This window comes from Camelus bactrianus, chromosome 4 (assembly GCF_048773025.1).
Source record: "Camelus bactrianus isolate YW-2024 breed Bactrian camel chromosome 4, ASM4877302v1, whole genome shotgun sequence".
In the NCBI taxonomy this organism is placed as follows: Eukaryota; Metazoa; Chordata; class Mammalia; order Artiodactyla; family Camelidae; genus Camelus; species Camelus bactrianus.
In genome coordinates this window covers 71189302-71209025 of record NC_133542.1, presented here as the reverse complement: position 1 = coordinate 71209025, position 19724 = coordinate 71189302, and the positions used below count along the sequence as shown (strand labels likewise).

General features: G+C 55.7%; 3 protein-coding genes and 1 non-coding gene across 7 annotated transcripts in view; 2 read left to right on the top strand and 2 right to left on the bottom strand.

Annotated features, from left to right (window-relative positions):
- Nucleotides 1-921: 921 nt before the first annotated feature.
- Nucleotides 922-14117, bottom strand: SLC27A4 (solute carrier family 27 member 4). 3 transcript variants are annotated; one of them, XM_010951191.3, is made up of 13 exons: nucleotides 14006-14117; nucleotides 12084-12250; nucleotides 10128-10522; nucleotides 8730-8888; nucleotides 7265-7334; nucleotides 7067-7158; nucleotides 6140-6249; nucleotides 5667-5876; nucleotides 5330-5456; nucleotides 4588-4725; nucleotides 4271-4435; nucleotides 4036-4182; nucleotides 922-1777 (listed from the first exon to the last, which is right to left on the bottom strand). In XM_010951191.3, the coding sequence occupies exons 2-13, from the start codon at nucleotides 12242-12244 to the stop codon at nucleotides 1620-1622; spliced, it is 1932 nt and encodes a 643-aa protein (XP_010949493.2). In that variant the 5' UTR covers nucleotides 12245-12250; nucleotides 14006-14117; the 3' UTR covers nucleotides 922-1619. The 3 variants fall into 3 exon arrangements, with proteins under 3 accessions (XP_010949493.2, XP_074218427.1, XP_010949492.2); XM_074362326.1 differs by lacking the exon at nucleotides 14006-14117 and adding an exon at nucleotides 13745-13847; XM_010951190.3 differs by lacking the exon at nucleotides 14006-14117 and adding an exon at nucleotides 13495-13693.
- The window catches only part of TRUB2 (TruB pseudouridine synthase family member 2), a 23763-nt gene continuing 18005 nt past the window's right edge, over nucleotides 13967-19724 (top strand). The window contains exon 1 of the mRNA XM_045513864.2: nucleotides 13967-14106. The gene's annotated coding sequence lies outside the window, so the exon portion shown is untranslated. The remainder of the gene's footprint in view (nucleotides 14107-19724) is intronic.
- Nucleotides 14137-14227, top strand: TRNAR-UCU (transfer RNA arginine (anticodon UCU)). Its single transcript is given in 2 exon segments — nucleotides 14137-14173; nucleotides 14192-14227. It is a non-coding gene; the product is annotated as a tRNA-Arg (tRNA).
- Nucleotides 18359-19724, bottom strand: part of COQ4 (coenzyme Q4) — an 8936-nt gene continuing 7570 nt past the window's right edge. For both annotated transcript variants that reach the window (XM_045513865.2, XM_010951188.3), the window contains exons 6-7: nucleotides 19497-19590; nucleotides 18359-18978 (exon numbers count right to left, since the gene is read on the bottom strand). In XM_045513865.2, the coding sequence (XP_045369821.1) occupies nucleotides 18807-18978; nucleotides 19497-19590 (266 nt within the window). In that variant the 3' untranslated portion in view covers nucleotides 18359-18806. The remainder of the gene's footprint in view (nucleotides 18979-19496; nucleotides 19591-19724) is intronic.

Below are 19724 nucleotides of genomic sequence, written 5' to 3'. Positions count from 1 at the left end.
CACCCCCCCAAATTTCTTATCCTGGCCACCCTCCACCCAAACTGTCAGCTGCTGGCCTGGGGTGTGGCTCACAGATGGCTCCACAAGCATGTGTGGAATGGAAGCTCTTCTAGCTTTCCTGTTGGCTTCTACACCAAGGGGGCAGTGGAGCAGCAGGAAGAGCACAGAGCTGGGGTTTGCATTCCAGTCCGCACTACTTGCTGTGTGACCTCAGCCAAGTGACGGAGGTTAAACAGCCAAGTGGTGAGGGTTAAACAGTGCAGATAATGCCCTGGGGCACACACACTGCCTGCTGCCCTGTGTTTGGTTGGACCACCCTCTTCCCACTGGGTGGGACCTTTCCAGCCTGGGTGTGACTCCAGCAATGGGCTCTAGAGACAGGTGGCCTTCCACTGGCGCTGCTGACTACAGCACTGGAAAGACTGCTCCAGGAACTTTCCTAGACCACCCAGCTGGTTAGGAAGCCATGCTTTGCCTCCCACGGCCCCCAAGACCCTGGGAAAATGGACCCCAGCAGAGGGAACTGCATGAGCAAGGGTCTGGAGATGGGACCCCACCATGGGCTAGGGTTTCCTCCCTCGAAGACTCTGAACAGCCCTTTTCTCATAATGGCTACCTTTAGCTCTCTGAATCCTGATTATTCCCATGTCATAGATGAGGACACTGAGCCACTTGCCCAAGGCCACAAGCTCCTAAGTGACACAGTTGGTTTGGACTTTCAAGCTCACGCTGTTAAAACACCTTGCCAGGCTCAGGTGGGAACTGCCCTCTGTCTGAGACAACACTGCGGACAGGGGCTGTGGCCTCTTACCTGCCACATCCCTCAGTCCAAGTGAATGAATAAATGGGCAAGTGAGTGCCTGGGGCAGGAGCTGGGGCCTGATCAGGCTAGGGGTGAGCTCAGGTGGCATGCACACAGCCTGGGGGAGTCAAGGCAGAGTTTATTGGCCCCTGAGCGCCTCCCACCCCTTCTTGTCTCACAGCTGGGCCAGTACAGAGATGGAGATGGTGACATGGACAGACAGACCCACAGAGACAGAAAAGTCCTGCCAGAGGGAGAGCCAGGTAGCCACCCAGGGAGAGGAGAAGGAGGGCATGCTCCGTCCAGGCCAACTGCTGTGTCCAGTCCTCCTCCTGCCCTCCTGCAGGCGCCGCCTGGGCTGGGTGACACCTGAGCAGCGCCAGGGTCTGGATCCTCTTTGGACACCTGAGCCAAAGCCACCACTGCCCCTGCCCACTTTGCTGGCTTCCTGAGTCTGGGAGCTTCCGCCTTCGTCCCATTTACAAGCTGCCTGCGCTTTGGGGGTGCTTGGTGATCTCCCACCTCCCCCGGCCCTGACCCAAGACATCATCCTGAGGGTCTCAGTCTCAGCCTGGGGCCCAGAGGCCCTGCGTGGCCTCGAAGACATAACATGGATGTGAGGCTTTCACAGAAAGCCTCTGGGGCGGGGGAGGCGGCAGTGAGTCCCTTGGCAGTTTTGAGGAGAAGGGATCAGCACCTCTGGGTCAAGGTGCTGGGCCCTGCTTGCTTTGGTCTGGCTTCACCCAGGACCCCTCTGGGGTGGGAGCTGGGGCTCTGGATCCAGTATCCACTGGCCCTCAGAGGGACCTGGGGCCAATCACAGCTTCTCCTCGCCTGCCTGGATGCGGGTGTAGGCCTCTTGGTCCAGTGGGACATAGCGGCCCTTCCGCGCGTCCAGGTAGAACAGCGGGTCTTTCACAACCTTCAGGTCAAAGCCCTCCTTCCGCAGCTCCATCTTCTGTAACTTAAAAGTCCCTGAGGGAGTGGGAAGACAAGGGGGAAGAAGGGTCAGAGAGTGCAGAGCAAAAGCCTGAGCTCCCAGGAACCCACCCCCCAGGGTTGACACGGGGCTAAGAGAGAGGGCTGGAGAGAACACAGGAAAAGGGGAAGTGTGGGAGGAGGGGAACTGCCCTTTACAGTTTGCAAAGGCTCCATCCATTACATTATGTAACAGAGCAGCCCTAGCAAAGGTGCCAGGGTTGGGGGGTGTTATCTGCCCCTTTGTGCAGACAGGGAAACTCAGGCCTGAAGAAGGGAAGCTATTAGCCCAGGGCCACGTGCTGAGTGACAGCTGAATGAGGGCCAGAACGGGGGTCTTCCGTGATGGCTCCCTTTATTGGTGCACCTCCCAGGTAAAGGTGTGATGTCATTTAATCTGCACACCAACCCCAGGGGCAGGTGCTCAACCATATTCTATAGATTCTAAGATGCACAAGTTTTTGGATTTTAACATCTCTGAAAGAACTCAATTAGCAGTGTTTTTTTTCTCCTTAATAGTATATAATGTAAATTATGCATCTTTCAATCAATGTAGGGTTAGCCTCTGTATACATATGAGAAGACTGATGCTCAGAGAGGCACATCTCTAGGCCAGCATCACACAGCTTGTAAGCAGTGTGCTGGGATCTGAACCCAGGTGTGACAGATGCCAGAAATGGCTACAGATTCCTCCCCTCCCTGTACACACACTCCTCTGCCATGTGGCTTGGCCACTTCTCCCAGTTAAGAGCTGGAGTCTTTCTCAACCCCTCCTTGAATCCAGACTGGCCGTATGACTTCTTTGACCCACAGGATGTGGCAGAAGTGATGTTGTGGGAGTTCTGAGTGAGTCCAGGCCTCAAGGAGCCTTGCAGCTCCACCCCCACCCTCTTGGGGGTGTCCTGAAAGCAGTCTAGCCATCCTGGGAAAGGCCATTTATACCCGCACTGTCCAATAGGGTAGTCACTAGCCCTGAATGGCTATGTAAATTTAATTAAAATTAAACAAAATTTAAAATTTGGTTTCTCAGCCACACTGGTCCCACTTCAAGTGCTCAACAGCTACATGGGGCCAACAGCACAGGGACAGAACACTTCCTCCCTCCTGGACGCAGAAGTCACAGCGGCCCTCTAGTCCTCAGGGAGCTTACAGTCTTGGTCAGGAGCACAGCACCAGTGTCCCCATCTGACCCTCCCCACTGCTTCAGGTGTGCCCAGGGGCCCACTATCTGGCAGGGGCCACGTCAATCAGGGAAGGCCTTCCATCAAGAGAGGGGCAGACACAATGACCCCCTGGGAGGTAGCTAGGCAGACGTGGCCCCAGGCTGAGCAGCCAAGGAGAGGCTGAGCAGTGTAGGGAGCTAGGATGGGCAGCAAGGACTGAGGAGAGCAGAGGGGAGGTCTGGGCATGAGCCTCAGCGCTTCCTGCCCATCAGGGAACTCCTGAGAACCAGCAGTGGACCAACGGACAGAAGGATGGCAACACCCCACCATGTCACAGTGGACCCACCACTCACCCCTCCCTGGATGACAGCCCTTTTCTCATCTCCCCTCCCCTAGGGCCACCTGCAGCCTCTACACATACTCTGCACACAGCTGCCAGAGGGCTTTGTAGGAAACAAATCTGATAAGGTCACTGCCCTGCTCAAACACTGCTGTGGCTCCCTACTGCCCCGGGCACAATCCAAGCCCCTCCCCAGCCCACAAGGCCCCAGCAGCCCTCTCCATCCCACCTCACACCGCTGCCCACCCTCTACTGGCTCCAGCTTCGGGGGTCTCCTTTCATTCCTCTAGTACCTTCCTGCCTCAGGGACTTCACACTCGCTGTTCCTACAGCCTAGAATGCCTACCACCCCCAGAAAGTCCTCTCTCTCTCATTCAGGCCTCAGATGAACAATCACCTCCTCAGGGGAGCCTCCCAGTCATCCCCATGCCCCTCATTCACTTTTCTATCAGTTTGATCTGCATTCCGTTCTTTATCTTTGGGATTCACCGTCCCTGTGGCTGTGTCCCCTACTGCTCCAGAGCTCCAGGAAGGCACAAGTCCTGCCGGAATTTGTCACCTACGTCTCCAAAGCCTAGCACAGTGCCTGGCGCAGACTAATGAAGGACGTATTCTATCTCTCTGAAGGCCTGGTGCGCTCACTTGAATGCAGGCAGGTCAGGTTACCAATCACCTGGCAAGGTGGTGGGTGAAGGTCAAATGATAGCCACCCTGGTCTCTCCAGAAGGACCCTGTGTCCCAGGGGGACAGACCTGTTTTGTGCAGCTCAGGCAGGAAGCGCAGGAAGATGGGGCGGGCGTACAGGGGCAGCTCCTTGTCCAGGAGTCGGGCAAAGTGCTCCAGGTCACAGCTGCCAAAGGGCTTGGCCACAGCAGCCATTCCAGCCCGGCCCTCGGTTCCTGGACAGCAGAGCAGACAGTAAGAGCTGGCAGTGGCCCCTGTGGTGCCTCCACACACAGGCCCGGCACCTCCTGCCTCCCCAGGTACCTGGCACCTCGACGCCATATACTGCCACGTCAGCCATGTCCAGCAGACGGCTGAGCGTGCCTTCCACCTCGGTGGTGGACACGTTCTCCCCTTTCCAGCGGAACGTGTCCCCCGTGCGGTCCCGAAAGTACAGGTAGCCCAGCTCGTCCATCACCAGCACATCGCCTAGAAAGGAGTGGTGTGAGGCAGGGCCCGCGGGCTCGGGCCAGGCCTGGGGGAATTCTGGGAGGTGTTCTCTGAAAAGGAGGAAAGGCCCCTTCATTCCTCTCCACTCTCACTGAGGGGCAGCAAAGGCCTGGGGAGAGGTGCCCACCCACCAGTGAGGTAGGCCTGGTCCCCCTTCCTGAAGACATCCTTGGCAATCTTCTTATTGTTGGCGCCCTGGTTGAGGTAGCCATCGAAGCGCCGCAGGGGGTCCTTCTGGATGATGGTGCCCACTAGCTGGCCTGGCTCACCTGGGGATAGCAAAACCAGGGTCACATTCGCCTTGGGGTCTCTTTTGCACCCTAAATGCCCCTACTGCTGCCCAGAGAAGTGCCCATTTCTTCCCCAGCCTGGGAGCCCCAAGGGCAGGGAGTTCTCCTGGCAGGTCTAGCACACGGAGGAACTTGGTCACGTCTGGTCACTGAACAGATGGAAAGTCGAGCAAACAAATGAAAGGGTGGCCAAGCTCTGTGTGGACAAGTCTAACTAGTGCCAGCACTGCCTGGGCCCTGGCTCTGCTCAAACAGCATTATGTCTTTCACCACCCGGAGCCCTCGGGGAAGCCGATGTGGAAGTGCTGCCATCAGCCCCATGTGCAGATATGGGAACTCAGGCACAGCTCTCGGGGGGATGAGCCAGGATCAGGCAGCCCGGACCCAGAGTCCACAACACGGAAGTGCACAAATAGACTGATGAAGAAATAAATGGACGGATGAAGAAGTAAATGTCTGCAGCCCTAAGAGCTGACTGACGGCCACTGATCAGGATGGGGTTCCCCACCCACCCACCCCGTCCCATGTCCCTCCCAAGCCAGCCCCACCCACTCTGACCCCCAATCCCAACCCTGGGGCAGACCTGGCTTGCAGGGGAGGCAAACGCCATCAGGTCCCCGGATCAGCTCCATGGTGTTCTCGTTGACACGTACCAGCCGGATGGGGTACACAGAGGACAGGATGCGGCTGTTGAAGCCACAGGCCCCCACCTGCAAAGGCCAAGGCTTGAGCCGGGGTCTCCCACCATAGGCCCGAAACTAGACTCGTGTATGTGTGTGTTCGTGTGTGTGTGTGTGTGTGTGTGTGTGTGTGTGTGTGTGTGTAGTGGCTCTGGCACCCACATTCCCATGCTGGAACTCTGCCCTCCCCTCTGCCCCCAGTGCCTCCAGGGTCCACCCGCATCCCCAACTGGGTGGCACCTGGCCATCGAAGTTGCCCAGGCTGCAGTTGCACTCAGTGGCCCCGTAGAACTCGGCCACCTGGGGGATGTGGAAGCGGCTAGAAAAGTCGGTCCAGATGGACTGTCGGAGGCCGTTGCCAAGTGCCATGCGCACCCGGTGCCGGTTTTCTGCCTCCCGGGGTGGCTGGTTCAGGAGGTAGCGGCACAGTTCGCCGATGTACTGCACAATCTGCGGATGGACTTGGAGTGAGTCTGGGCCCCTGAGGCTGCTCTCACTTCACTGCCTGCCCATCCCCCAAGGCCCTACCCCTACTAGGCTTGTGTTCCACCCAGGGGCTGGCTGCGCAAACCTGTCCCTCTCTGCGCCTCGGTCTCCCCATCTGAACAATAGGAGTGTTGCCCTGAATAAATGGTTGGCTGCCTCCAGCTGTAAGAACCGGGGGAAAGGCCATGAGGGGACAGGGATCTCATCCCCCTTCCCTTCCCACTCACTGTGCAGTTGTACTTGATACAATCGTCCCAGAACCGGGAAGCTGAGAACTTCTTCCGGATCACCACTGTCATGCCGTGGAGCAGGCACTGCCCGATTCCCACGATGTTTCCTGAAGCAGAGAGGTGAGCCCCAGAGGTCAGGGAGACAGGAGACCTTCCCTCTAGAGCTTCCTCTTACACAGCCCAACCTCCTCACAGGCCCTTTCCCCAGTCTCTCTTTCCTGTCCTGTCCCTCCAACACTACCTAATCATATCTCTTGCTCCTGGTCAGACACCTTCCACGGCTCCCCAGGGCCTACGGGATTGAGTGCGCACTCCTTAGACCATCCCCTGGGGCCTCTGGAGCTGGCCTCCAAAATCTTGCTCTAATATCCGTAATGCTGCTACTCAGCCAGCAGGGACTGAGCTAGCCTGCCTGGCTCAGCATCTCACATCTGCCTGCCTTGGGTACACCTTCTCCAGGAACCCTTCCTAGCCATCACTGGGCTCTTCCCTTGAGCTGAGCTCCTGCTCCCTGCTCCTCCCCACAGTTGATGCCTTTTCTTGTACTGGAGTCAGGTAGGTTCCCATCACTCATCCTGCTCCAAATACACATATACCCAAACTCTAAGCAACTTGAGGGCAGGAGCTATATTTATTGCATCTCTGTCCTTCTTTATAAGAGAAAGCAGCAAGGCCACGCCCACCTGTGTAAATGAACTGAACAGTCAGGCCAGCCCAGGTGCCTTGTGGGACACAACCACACACACCAGTGATGCTGGTGTGGACACCCTCATTCAGAGGTCAAGTCAATGGCCACATCTGGATTTGAACCCATATTTGACTCCAGAGGTCACATGATTCTCCTGCAACACTCTGCCTGTCAAGAGGGGCGGGGTTCCTGAGACCTTGGGGGTGCTGGAGGCTGAGAGGGCAGGCCTGGGATACCTGCAGAGTGGTAGAGAGGGAGGCAGTCATAAACAATGTCGTCAGGCTGCATGCGGAATCCGTAGTACACCAGGGCAACCATGCGGTAATACCTGGAAGGGGAGAGGGCGAAGGGCTCAGTAGGCCCCTGGAAAGGCAGGAGGAGAGGCTCCCAGGCCCCACCATCCCAGGCCTCCCCTCAGAGCACCTTTCCCTTACCTGCTGTGCACCACGATGGCGGCTTTGGGCAGTCCTGTGGTACCTGACGTGTAGATGTAGAAGAGCTTATCTGAAGAAAACAAACACAGGATTGGCTGTGAGAGGGGGCAGCACATGGCTGGGCCCAGAGTCAAGACAGATGAACATGTGTATGTGTGCATCGTTCAATACCCACTCCCATCACACCTCCTCCAGGAAGCCTACTCTGATGACCCCAGACACCACTCTGCTTTAATGCCTGCACCTGTTCCTTCAACAAACTTTTTCTGGGCCCTTGCTCTGTACCAAGCCTGGGGAGACATCAGTTACTAGGATGGGAACAGGCCCTGTGCGGGTAGTGGTCACAGCCAAATGGAACAGGAATATGAGGACATGGGCATTTCTAATGCCGAGGACAAAGTGCTGGGTAGTACAGGCCCTGTCAAAGCCCAGTGGCAGCACCTGACCCTGGCTTCAGGGAGGGGAGGTAACACCAGGGAGGGCTTCTCAAAGGAGGTGGTGCCTACCCCGAGTCTTGGAGCATGAGGAGGCATTAGCTGCAGGAAGCAGGGTGCAGAGGTAGTTTCTGCACCACTGACCATTTCTTTATCCCTCCCTACAGCCCGGAGCAGGGGCTGTCACATTACAGTTATTGTATGAGGCTGAGCTCCAAAAGGCTGGAGGTTCCAGGACATCAGGACACCTGGCACAACCAGCCTGAGTCCCTGCCCTCAAGGAGGTTACAATAGCACCCAGCAGACAAGATCCACATACAGCAGAGGTTAAATGATGACAACAATGGCCAGTTACTGAGCACTTCCAGTCATACCCTAGCTTCCCACTGTATCTCTTCCAATCCTCAAAGCTGCTCCATAACACAGGTTCTGCTACCATCCCTAGTTTTATGGCAGTGGGAACCGAGGCTCAGAGGGCAGCTCAGGTGTTCAGGGTCACACAAGGGAAGACACAGAGCTGGGATATGAACTTAGCCCACACTCTGAGCCTCCAGGCAAGGCAGCAAGCTATGGGCTCCACAAGGCAGGCTAGAGGGTAGAGGAAGAGATGTGAGAGGACCCGGGAGGCTGCCTGGAGGAGGGGAGGGAGAGGCAGGTAGCCCAGTGCAGCCCATCGGGGTCTTCACTAAACAGGTGCTGGATGAATATACAAAGGGTCTTGCCCCCGGCCCACCCCCAGGCCAAACTCAGACAAAGCAGGCTCCTGGGCTCCTCGTGATCCTGCACATGTTCGTTAGGCATCAACGAAGGCTGTTCAAGAATTGCGTTTTTTGTGCCTGGCACTTTCACACATTAGCTCATGCAGCCTTCGTAGTAACCCCAGGGTTACTGTCTTCATTTTCCCAGATGGAGAAGGGAGGTGGTGTGACTCTCTCCAGGCTGCACGGCATATTTACAGCAGACCCCAGGCCCAGAGGCCAGTGCTCTGTCCTTGGCCATCTTAGAATCCCTCTGTGAGGGGAGGGGCCCACCTAAGAAGCCCTTGTTGGGGCGGCTGGGTAGGTGCTTGGGGGCCTCTTCCAGCAGGGGGTCCAGGTGTTCTGTGCCAGCGGGCACCGCGCTGGGTTCCCAGGGACCGGAGCAGAAGAGACTGAGCAAGGGGTCCAGGCTGGTGTGGATCTCCCAGACAGCTGTGGGGAAGACAGGGAAGATCAGGAAACGCCACGTTCCCAGGAACCTCTGCTCACGTCAGGGCTGAGCATGTTTTGAGGAAAGACGGGCTGGGTGGGGCAGAGAGATGGATGAAGCACCTGGGACCTCAGTATAAGGAAGGTCCTGATAGGAGCAACAGCTAACTATACTGCAGGACCTTTAAATGTATTCTCCTGTTCACAAAAATTAGGTGCCAATAACAACCCATTTTACAGATGAGAAAACTGAGACTCTGAGAATAGAAAGGACTCGCTTACAACTAGAATGTGCCGGAGCTGGGACTCAAAGCCAGCTCTATCACACACCAAGGTTTATACGCTTACTCACTGTACTACACTCATCCTGGGGGGCTGTTTAGAAGGAAGCAGTGGGGTCAGAGGCCAGCAGGCCCCCAGTGTCTTCAGAGAGTGAGAACCTTCTGTTGGGCTCCCCTGTGCACTACAGACATCCAGATACTCACCCACCTTGGGCACAGGCCAGTCCTGGCCCACTCGGCCCCACTTCCTCTGGCTTCCTCTTGATTTGTCCAACCCTCCCCCTTCTCCCTACTGCGTTCTGCCTCCTCCCCTTTCAGCATCTTAATAACCTCTCCTGTCCATTATCCTGTAGCCACAGCAGCGTGGGGAGAAAGAATAGGGACACTGTGGCAAAGCCCAAGATCAAATCTCAGTTCTTTCACTTATCAGCTGTGTGACGTGGGGTGAGTGTCTCACACCACTCTGAACCTCAGTCTCCTCATCTGTGAAGCTGAGATAACAATCTACCTCAGCAGGCTTTATGAAGGGTTTTGGAGCTGCTTTTGTAAAGCACCAAGCTCGGCACTTGATCAGTACCCGAGGTGGCAATAAAACATGGTCTCTGCAGGAGAAAGGGGATCAGATTCTTGTTCTCATTTTATAGATGAGGTAAATGAGGCCTAATTAGTCACAAGAATGGTTACCATTACATCTGAGGGCTCACCTAGCATCAGCCACTTTGTTAAGACTTCCGTATCTTCCTGAAACTAGTGTGAGGTAGGTGCTTAATAGTGAGGAAACTGAGGCCCAGAGCTTCCGTCTCTCACTCAGGTTTCCAGCGTACCAGGGGCAGAGCCCAGGCCATCTGACTCCAGGGCTGATGCCCTTAACCTCTGAGCCACACATTCTCCCCAAGGGCTGGAGGGGGTGTGTGGCAGTCCTGTGGGACTCTCGCCTGTCCCCCGCCCCTCTGGGACTCACCTGGGGCCATCTCGCTGCCAAAGATGAGAGCCCGGGCCTGAGAGGAGGTCAGGCAGTGGTGCAGGGCATCCCGCCGGAGGTTGGTGTTGATGAGCGCCGCCTCTACGCCCAGCTTGGCCATGCCCAGCCACAGGCCCACAAACTCATTGCGGTTCTCCATGAAGAGGGCAACCACATCACCCGAGGCCAGGCCCCGGGCCTGCAGGAAGTTGGCCACCCGGCTTGAGTAGTCATCTAGCTGGCGGAAGGTCCAGTGGGTGTCCGTGCCCTCAAAGATCAGGGCCGTCTTGTCAGGGTGACGTTGGACCGTGGAGGCAAACAAGATGGGCACTGTGTGCCGCTCCCGCAGGTGCCGGCGGACCTTGGCCTTCACCTTCAGGAGCACTATGCCACCGCTGTGGGGAGACAGAGGGGGCCGTGACTGCTGGGCTTTTGTGTGTGTGTGTGTGTGTGTGTGTGTGTGCGCGCGCGCACACACGCGCGCACGCGGGGGTGGGGGGCAGGGGCAGGTCTAAGACCCTGGCCCAGGTTGCTACCCCACTGGCCTGAAGCTCCTGAGCCCAACCACTGGTGACACTCTCCCTTCCCAGCACCTGTGTCAGGGCAGCCTTACACGCGGTGGCTCACAAATGCCGCACAGTAACACCAGGGACGCGGGCGATGAATTTACAGGTGGAATGTGGCAGCGCTGACATCTGAACCTCAGTCTTTCCTGGTTCCAGAGTTCAATCCCACCACCCTCTAAGCTCTGCTCTGAGTCTGCTGCTCTGTCAGAGCCTTCCACAACCCCAGGGCCCCGAATCGAAGTCCAAACTCCTCGTCCTGGACCTTCCACAGCCCCTTATTGTACCTCTCCCCCTTACTACCACAGTAAAAAAGAGGATGTTTGTGATCTGTCCAGTCCCCCTCCCTGTAAGCCCAGCAAGGGTGGGGCTCCATCCTATTCACTATCTTGCCCCTGGGGCCCTGCTCAGGGCTGGGCACAGTAAGTGTTGGTGAAATAGCTTGGCAATATCCCCCTTTCCTGCCCCATCCCTGCCACCTCTGACCCCTGAACTCTCCCAGCTCCCCAGCCTCTATGCCTTTGCTGATACTGTGCCCTCTGCCTAGAATTCCCTGCTCCCACCTTCTTGAGGTGACTCTCAAGTACAATTGCTTTTCCTCCAGGAGGCCTTCTCTGATTCCCCAAGGCACTGGCCAGAAGCCACCTCTCTGTGCTCCATTCTCCCACAGCTCTACTGCTGCCACCCCTCCTGTAGTGGCCACCTGATACTCAACTGACAAATGCTGAGCTTTCTGTTCTGAGCGTGGGTCCCTCACTGTGCTGGGCGCTGGGACATTACTGTGAGCAAGACTGCCAGGGTCTCTGCCCACATGGCACTGCCAGTTTAGGGATTTACTGTGTCCCATTCCAGTCTCCCTGAGCAGTCTGAGCTTGGCCTAGAACTAGGTCTGCCTCTGGATCCCAGAGCCAGCCCAGCCCCTGGCACAGAGCAGGTGGCAGCAGGTGTTTCTAGTACAGGATATCCCCGACTTTCTTTGGGGAGCAGGTTCTCCCAGACATGATTCAGAGCCCTGCTCTAAAACTCAGTGTCCTCTTAGATTCACATCAGCCGGAGGACAAGGCCTTCCCCTCAGGGTTCCTCTTCACCCTCTCACAAGCTATAGTTACAAATGTCTCCTCAACACACCTGGTGTTTGATGTCCCAGGCCCCCAAGTCTGCTTCAAGCTAAGGAGCACCAAGTTAGGGAAATTCTCTGGGAGGAGACTTTGACCTTGGAGATGGAGATACCTGTACTACTACCAGGGGAAGGGCATGGAGCAGAGGCTGCTCCTTTGGGGCCCAGGTACCCTATGCTGGTAGAGGCCATGGGTATGGTCTGAGAAGATTTTTGGGGTTAGGAGCCTAGCACAATGTAGGAGACCCCAGGGAGCGCTTTACCCCAGGTACTCACAAGATATCACGTCTGATAGTCTTGATGAAGATTCGGATGAAGCGCCAGCCGCCAGACCCCAGGTAGAGGAACAGCAGGGAGAACCCGACATGGGTCCAAGGAAGTTTCAGCACCAGCTTGGAGAACAGCAGCATCCCCACCAGAGATGCCCCAAGCAGCATTGTGGCCTGTGGGCACAGGGCAGTCAGTGGACCCAATGCCTGGGCCCAGGCAGCCAGGCCACTATGATCCCAAAGGGTCAACCTGTAGTCAGACTTAGCCACATTGAGTAGGGTAGCTGAGGACAGGGACTCTTGCCTGGGTTGTCTGAAAGGGTCAGGCTAGAGGTATGGAACTTGAGGTAAGGAGATCCAGGACTGAGAGTAGAGGCTGGGTTTTAGCTCCCTAGTCCCATTTATGAATCTCTGAATGACCTTGGGCAAGTCCCTTTCCCACTTGAGTCCTTAGTCTCCTACTCTGCAATAGGTATAATGAGAATTGCTCTCAAAGGCCCTTCCAACCAAAACAGGAGTCCACTCTCCTGACAACCAGGATCCTAACCAAAATGGCTTGGAGCAGGTATTGACTTAAGTGCCTTTCGCTCAACTCCCCCCAAGAGACCTAGGGAGTTTCTGTAGATGATCAGGCCAAGTCACAAAACCCAAAGTGGCAGCTTCCTGGGAAGGGACCCTGCTCAGTCCCTACCCAGTCTCAGCGCCATGCCTCTGCTGGCCCACAGAGGGCGACGGAGAAAACAGGTTAGAGCCTGGAGATGCCTGAGATGACCGCCCAGAGGAGAAAGGTGACTGAGAGAGAGGAAGAGGGTCTTGAAGGCATCCCCACAAATACACTCAGCAAGTCACTCAGATGAATCTTTGGAGACTGGGGCTAAAGGGGAGAGGAATGGCTGGCAGACCTGAGATTAGGACTCCTGGGCTCTATTTCTGGCGCTTTATGGACTTGCTCAAGGAGCAGCAGATGGGACTCAGTTTTCCCTAAGTGCTCCTATTCCCCGGGGAGGGGCTGAAGGTCACGGCTGTGAAGTACCCTGAGATTCTCCAAGCCTTGATGAGGACATGGTCTGGATCACAGGGAGCCCTTAGACTATACCCCCTCCTCCATGCGAAAAGCAAAAGCTGGGAAGGGGACCAAACCAACTCCAACGCTAAAGATCTTCAAAGTCCTCAGACTCTGGCCTCCCAGAGCCTGCCAGGTCAGAAGGCAAGAACCTGTCCTGGATGTCTGGGGAATGTGACAAGGAGAGAAGGGGATACCTAGATCCCTCAGGCCCCGGTCCCAGGTCACTGCGGACCGCCCTGGCCCTTTGAGCCAGGGTCGTAGAGCGCCCGGCAAGGAGACGGAACAGCAGGGCGCGCCCCCGACCTCAGCACATTCCCCTGCCCGGAGACCCAGTGGCCTGGCCTGTGCTCACCCAGCTTCGGCCCCGCCGCGCGGCGCCCTGTCCAGATGCGGCCCAGCTGCGGTAGCAGAGTGGGGAGCGCGGGGGGGCATCAGCCGCTCCTGGGCGCGCAGAGCAGGGTCTCAGTAGCACTTAGCCGGCTCTGCGCCCTGCATGGCCCGGCCGCCCAGCTGGCCCCGCCCGCCAGCGGCGCTCCTCCCCCGCCCGCCCGCCTCCTGCAACCCAAACCGGCTGCGCCGGCCGGCAACGCCGCCTACCGCGCCTTCCCCACGGCGAGCTAGCCGCAGAGCCGGCGGCGCAGCGCAGCCTCTGCGCTCCCGACGCCGCCAGACCCAGCCCGCCCAGCGCGCGCGACGGCCTCGGGCGGCGCCCTGCGCGGCACGCTGGGAACTGTAGTCCGCGCCGCGCAACCCCGCCCGGCCGCGGAGACCCCCGCGGCCGGAAGGAGACAGGCGGGCTCTGCTGGGACCCCGACCCCCAATCCCTAGACGTCCAAACGTCGGGTAGAGCACCCCCACCGCACCGTTGGTGGAGGATCCTGAGTCTGCGCCCAGACCAGAGCAGAGTTCAGCAAAGGCCCAACGTCACACCTAGAAGAGCGCTAAAGGGCGGTTTCACGCAGAGGTGAGTCGAGGGGCGGAGTTTTAAGTGACCGGCTCTGTGGCGCAATGGATAGCGCATTGGACTTCTAGCCAATCCGGGTGTGGTTATTCAAAGGTTGTGGGTTCGAGTCCCACCAGAGTCGAGTTTTGATAGGTTCTCTTTAACTTCCATTCGGATATTTTACGGATTCCATTGAGATAAGGTCCAAAAGACCCCCAACTCCTGCAGACCTGAGACCAGCCTATGTTACACAATCAACTTGGCGTTGTAGGAATCCTTTCACATCCATGGTATCTTGAAAGCAACTTGGCACACCTGGTTGTACAAAGGGCATGGATCTGGGGTCTGTGCTTATCTTTGGCCTCTGATCGTTCTGGACTCTGCAGCAAATCAGTTAACCTCTAAGACTGTGACCATATTTGTCATGCCATAGGCCAGCTTCCCAGTCCTTCCCCTAGGCCTCTGAAAACTTGGTTCCTTGATAATCAAACATGTTGGGCATCCACAGTTGCCACTTTTCCTTAAATAGATCCCTTAATCCCTTAGTCCAATAGAAGTCCTTAAAAGTGGGGAGGGGCAGTTTTCAGGGTCTGTTTATAGGGATTAAAAATGAAATATTTTGGCCTGACAAGTATTTGGACCTATTTCTTCCAGAGTACAGGTGCATCCTTATAGGGAACCTAGGTAAATTAAAGCACCACCTCCCTCATGGGTAGTACATTCAGGAGGCAGTGTGATGCAGGGATTGTGGACATGGGTACTGGCATCCAACAGACCAGGGTCAACTTCTCAGATGAAAGTTCTAGTCTCCATTTAAAATGAGGACATACTAATGGTGTTTACCCCACTGGGTTGGTATGCAGTCATATTTATTATTGTAGCTCACAGGCTCACTGACCACAAAGTACATACAAAATCTAGACAGGAAGATTATCTCTGATTGTATCCACAGGGCTTAGCACATAACAGAGGCTCGATAAATGTTTGTTGAATGAATGATGGGGAGAGTGAATTGGAGGCTCTGACCTTATCCACACCAGGGTCCAGAGGTATAAGCACGATCATTTCCACTTCGACTGCTGAGGTCATATGCAAAGTGGGCACATGAGAATTTGGAGGAAGGCAGTGGTGACCAGCCCCGTTGCTCCCAGGACACATTGGTGAAGCCAACGCAGTACCCCCAACATACACTGGGCCAGGCCTTAAGGGGAGATGCAAGAGGGACAGAGAGGGGACAAGACAGTCAGCCTTCAAGTTGCTCACGGTCTAGCTGGACACACAGAGAAGGTGAGTGGAGATTAGGTCACTAGAATAAGTTGTCTCTCACCAAGTGCTCATCACCTGGAGCATATGGAACTTCTGTCAACACCCATGACGCATTGTTGTCTTCTTTGCTTGCCAGGCTGGGTTGCACTCCCAGCCTCAGCTGTGAGTCATTGGGTAAATCACCACTCCTCCTGGAGCCTCAGTGTCCTTGTTAGAATGGGAATAGAGTCGTCATGGTCTTTGCCTCCGTCTCATACCTCAGGCTGAGTGTGGATTCAGTGACATGATGCACATCAAGCTCTTGGCCCAGGGCTGGCACGTGGAAGGCCCTCAGCTGCTGTAACTGCTCAATCCCAAGAGGGTGGGGATGCAGCTGTCTTGGTCACTGCGGAACTCCAGCATTCGGCAAATACTTAGACAATCTTGATGAAATAATTGATGACTAGTGGGCTTGTACATCAGGATACACAGGCGGGCAGTGGGAAAAGTGATTGGAAGAGCCTTTGTGTGCTAGGCTGAGGAGTTTATGCTGAGGGCAGTGAAGAACCACGGAGGGTTCTTAAGAAGGGCGAGCTGGGTGCTGTCATTTGTGTGACAGGCTGAACTGAGGCTGACTTCCACTGATGCAACTCCCAACTGCCCTGCATTAGGGAACATCAGCGCTCAAATCTCCAGACTTACCAGACTGACACTTGAACTCACTTGAAGGAATTCAGCCTCCCCAGGGGCATGAAGTGATCTGGCCCTGGCACAGAGTAGATGCTTATCCCATAGATATTCAGTTGCCTTTGGCATTTGGACCTCTAAGCTGTATAAATCCTTCCACTCTGGGTGTATGCAAAATAAATACCTCTGGCTTGATTGTGTACATGGTGACTTAAGAGACCTCAAAGGGCCTTCCATTTCCTAAGTGATTACATACGAAAGCACTACATGTACACAGTGCCCCTACTGTGAGATAGATACATACTCTCCCATTTACAGATGAGAAAACAGAGGCTCAAAGCGGTGCTGTGACTACTGCAAGGGTGCAGGGCTGGTCAGTGGTAGGGCCAGGTCTGTCTGCCTTCAGAGCCTGTACCCCAAACACTGCTCTAGAGTCAGCTACATAAGACTTTTATCAGACAGAGAGGAAGGGAGCTTCCCCTGGGCTACTGGGAGGGGACTCAAGGCCTATGTATCCCCAGCCAAGCTCCACCATATCCCAACTGTGTGACCCTAGGACAACCCCCCAAACCTGAAACGCAGTCTTTACTGCAAATGAGGTTATTGTGGGGACCTAATGAGATCTTGCAGGTGGGGCACTCGGGGCTTGGCACCCATCCCTTCAGCCACCAAGCAGCAAGCTCTTACTGTGTGTCAGGCACTGTTCCCAGCAGTGAAGGCAAAGAACAAAGTCCCTGCCTTCCTGGAGCACATGGAACTCATAAACTAACCGATAAGATAATTTCTGGCTGGTAAGCACTGTAAAGACAATAAGGTGATGAGATGGAGCGAGGGCGAGGGGTCTGCTTCAGACAGGATGGTCGGGGAAGGCTTCTCCGAGGTGGCATTTGAACACAGGTGTGAATGACAAGGAGCTCACCACGTAAGGACAAGGTGTTGTTCCCAAAGGTAGGAAGAAGACCAACATGGTTTATTCAGACGAAGAATGGAAGGTTCTAGGCAAAAGTTGGCAAGACTCACGGGCTGTGGTAAGAACTCATTAAGTGGCAGCTATTGCCATTGTTAACGGGAGAACCCATCGTGAGCTGATGACAAAAATGCTACCCTGTGATCTAGAGACCAGGCTCCATCCCCAGCTAATCCTGATGTCCAGGGCCCATCTCTCAAGTGCTATAAAAGCCCAGGGTCATCTGGGCACCGAGTGCCCTGGGCAGGTGAGGGCACCAGCTGGACAGAGACCATCTGAGGGTCTGTCCTTCCCCTCAACGTTGGCACTGCTGACTTTTACTGACCTCAAGTTAGAGGTGGCTGGGACCTTGGGAAGCCGTGGAAATAGCTGGCAGGTCTGGAAAGGTGGTCTCTAGGGCAAAGATTGATGAAGTATGGGGAGCTCACCCCAGTCCCCTCCTCTTTCTGCAGAAACTCCCAAGAGCTCAGGATGAGGCTTCCCTCTTGAAAAGGCCATGGTTCCAGTGTAGGCCTCCAGCCTCCCACACCTTCCCTCTGCCACTGGGAGCCCTGGACAGGGACACGGTGGGCACGAGGAAGGCTGAGGCACCAGTGTGGCAGTGCTACGGGTCTTCAGACAACCCGATTCCAGCCCCAGCTCCGCTCCTACTGCCCCAGTAAAATACAAGTAATAGTACCACCTCCCTCCGTGTTGTTGGAGGTATCAGCATGACAATGCATCTCAGCTGCTAAGGCACACAGTACAGCTATAAACAGTAGCCCTTATTATCCACAGGGAAGCAGGCACAGGAGCACCAACCAGGCCTTGTGGCCTGTGTTCTATTTACTCCAGACAATTCTTTGCCTATCTCTTGGCCTTAGTTGCTGTACCCACACAATAAGGATCTGGCCTCCAAAACCTCTAAAGGCTCTGACATCTTGGGAGTGTTTCTGGCTTTAAATCCCAAGACGGGGCTGCCTACTCTTCCAACAGTGCTTTCCACCTTGCCATCCCCACTCCTTGGCTCTGACTCTAGGAAAACGCCTGCTGCCATTCCAATGAGCCCGCAGCCTCACAGCTGCCTCCTCCACCTGCAAACATTTCTCTGGGCATCACCTAATAAAATCCCCACCATAACCCTAGGAGGTGGGAGCTGTTTTCATTCTCCTTTTACTGATGATAAAACAGTTCAGAGAGCGGAAGGGACTTGCCTGCAAGTTCCTCTGTTAGAAAATGGTGGAGTTGGGAATTTGAATCCCAGTCTGCCTAATTTCAGGGGAGATGGGACAAGCAGTGGAAGTTCAGGCTGGAGGGAATGTCGGCCCTCAGGGCTCAGAGGCCCTAGGCTGCCAGAGTCCTGGGCAGCACCAGGCAAAAGCAGGAAAAGCAGACTCTAGACCTGATGGGAGCCTTTATTCAGAATGCGGAGACTCACCTCCCCCTCTGCCTCCCTCTTCTCAGGCCTTTGACTTGGGTATAGCCTTCCCTCCTACCAGAGAGCCTGGCACCCAGAAAACCCTGGCTGGTAGGGACAGGTTGGGAACAGGGGTTGTGGACCTGAACCATCCCAGCACAAGCCTAAACAATGATTCCTGCTCACAGGTTATTCTCTTTGGCTCTCGGCTCCCCTAGGAGCTCCAAGGTACTGCCTGTTCCCTCCCAGGTTGGCCCTCACAGCTGCTCAGCAGTGGTTATGATAAATTGTGACTCATAATGTCCAAGAGTCAGTGTGCAAAGAAAAGGAACAAAATTAATGTCAAAGGAGCGCTCTGTCCCCAGGGGAAGCAGGGGTCGGGGGTTGGGAGCCAGGCCAGGCCCTCCTGGCTCAGCAGCTCAGGGCCTAGGCCAGGCCTTCGACGCGCCTGGGGGGCTCTGTGATGCCCAGCTCCTCCCGCAGAGCCCTCAGGGGCTGCTCCCAGCGCCGCTCGTAGTACAGGTTGAGGACACACGGGGCCCTGCGTCCATTCTGAACTGCCCAAGGGATCAGCTCCGAGACCAGCACTTGCAGGCTCCTGTGGGGCAGCAGAGGAACAAGACAGAATGTCTTAAGTGCTGGCCAAGCCATGTGCTCAGCAGTAGATATGGATTTTCTCAGTTAAACTTCACACAGACCCAAGAAGGAGGTAGTTTTTATCCCTACTTTTCGGATAAGGAAACAACAGCTCAGTGAGCTAAAACCCTGTCCAAAGCCAAACATGCCAAAGCCCAGATTTAAATTGAGGGCTACTAGCTCCAGAAACTAATGCCAGATGGCATCCCCCTGACCCCTCCAGTCCCGACTCCACTGTTTTGACCTGAGATTGAGGCCTGGCCCAAGAGATCCTAGAGTCCTATGAAACGTCCAGGCTTCATTTGTCGTCTGTCCCGGAGCCCCTGCGCCAGGCCAGTTTCACCTCTCTGCCCCATTCTTCCCACCCTGGCTTCCTGGAGAACCATTGCGGCTGCTCAGAAAGGCAGCAGGCTTTTCCTATTTCCTGGAGCCCTGACCCCTCTGAGCTCTCCCCCGACCCCTCACCACTTGAGAACTTACTGGGCACTGAGTTGGATGGGTCCAAAGAGTGCACTCAGGATACACATGGGCAGGCCGGTCTGGACAGCCTCAAACCACTTCACCACGATCTCCCCTGGCAGGCAGGGTGGGGAATGGGTGGGAGGTGAGCAGAGGCCAGTGATGCTCAGGGCAGGGCACAAGGAGATGTCTGCTCCCCTCTGATCTCTGCCAGAGTTTTTAGCAAGTGCCTGGTCCTGGCCTGTGCTG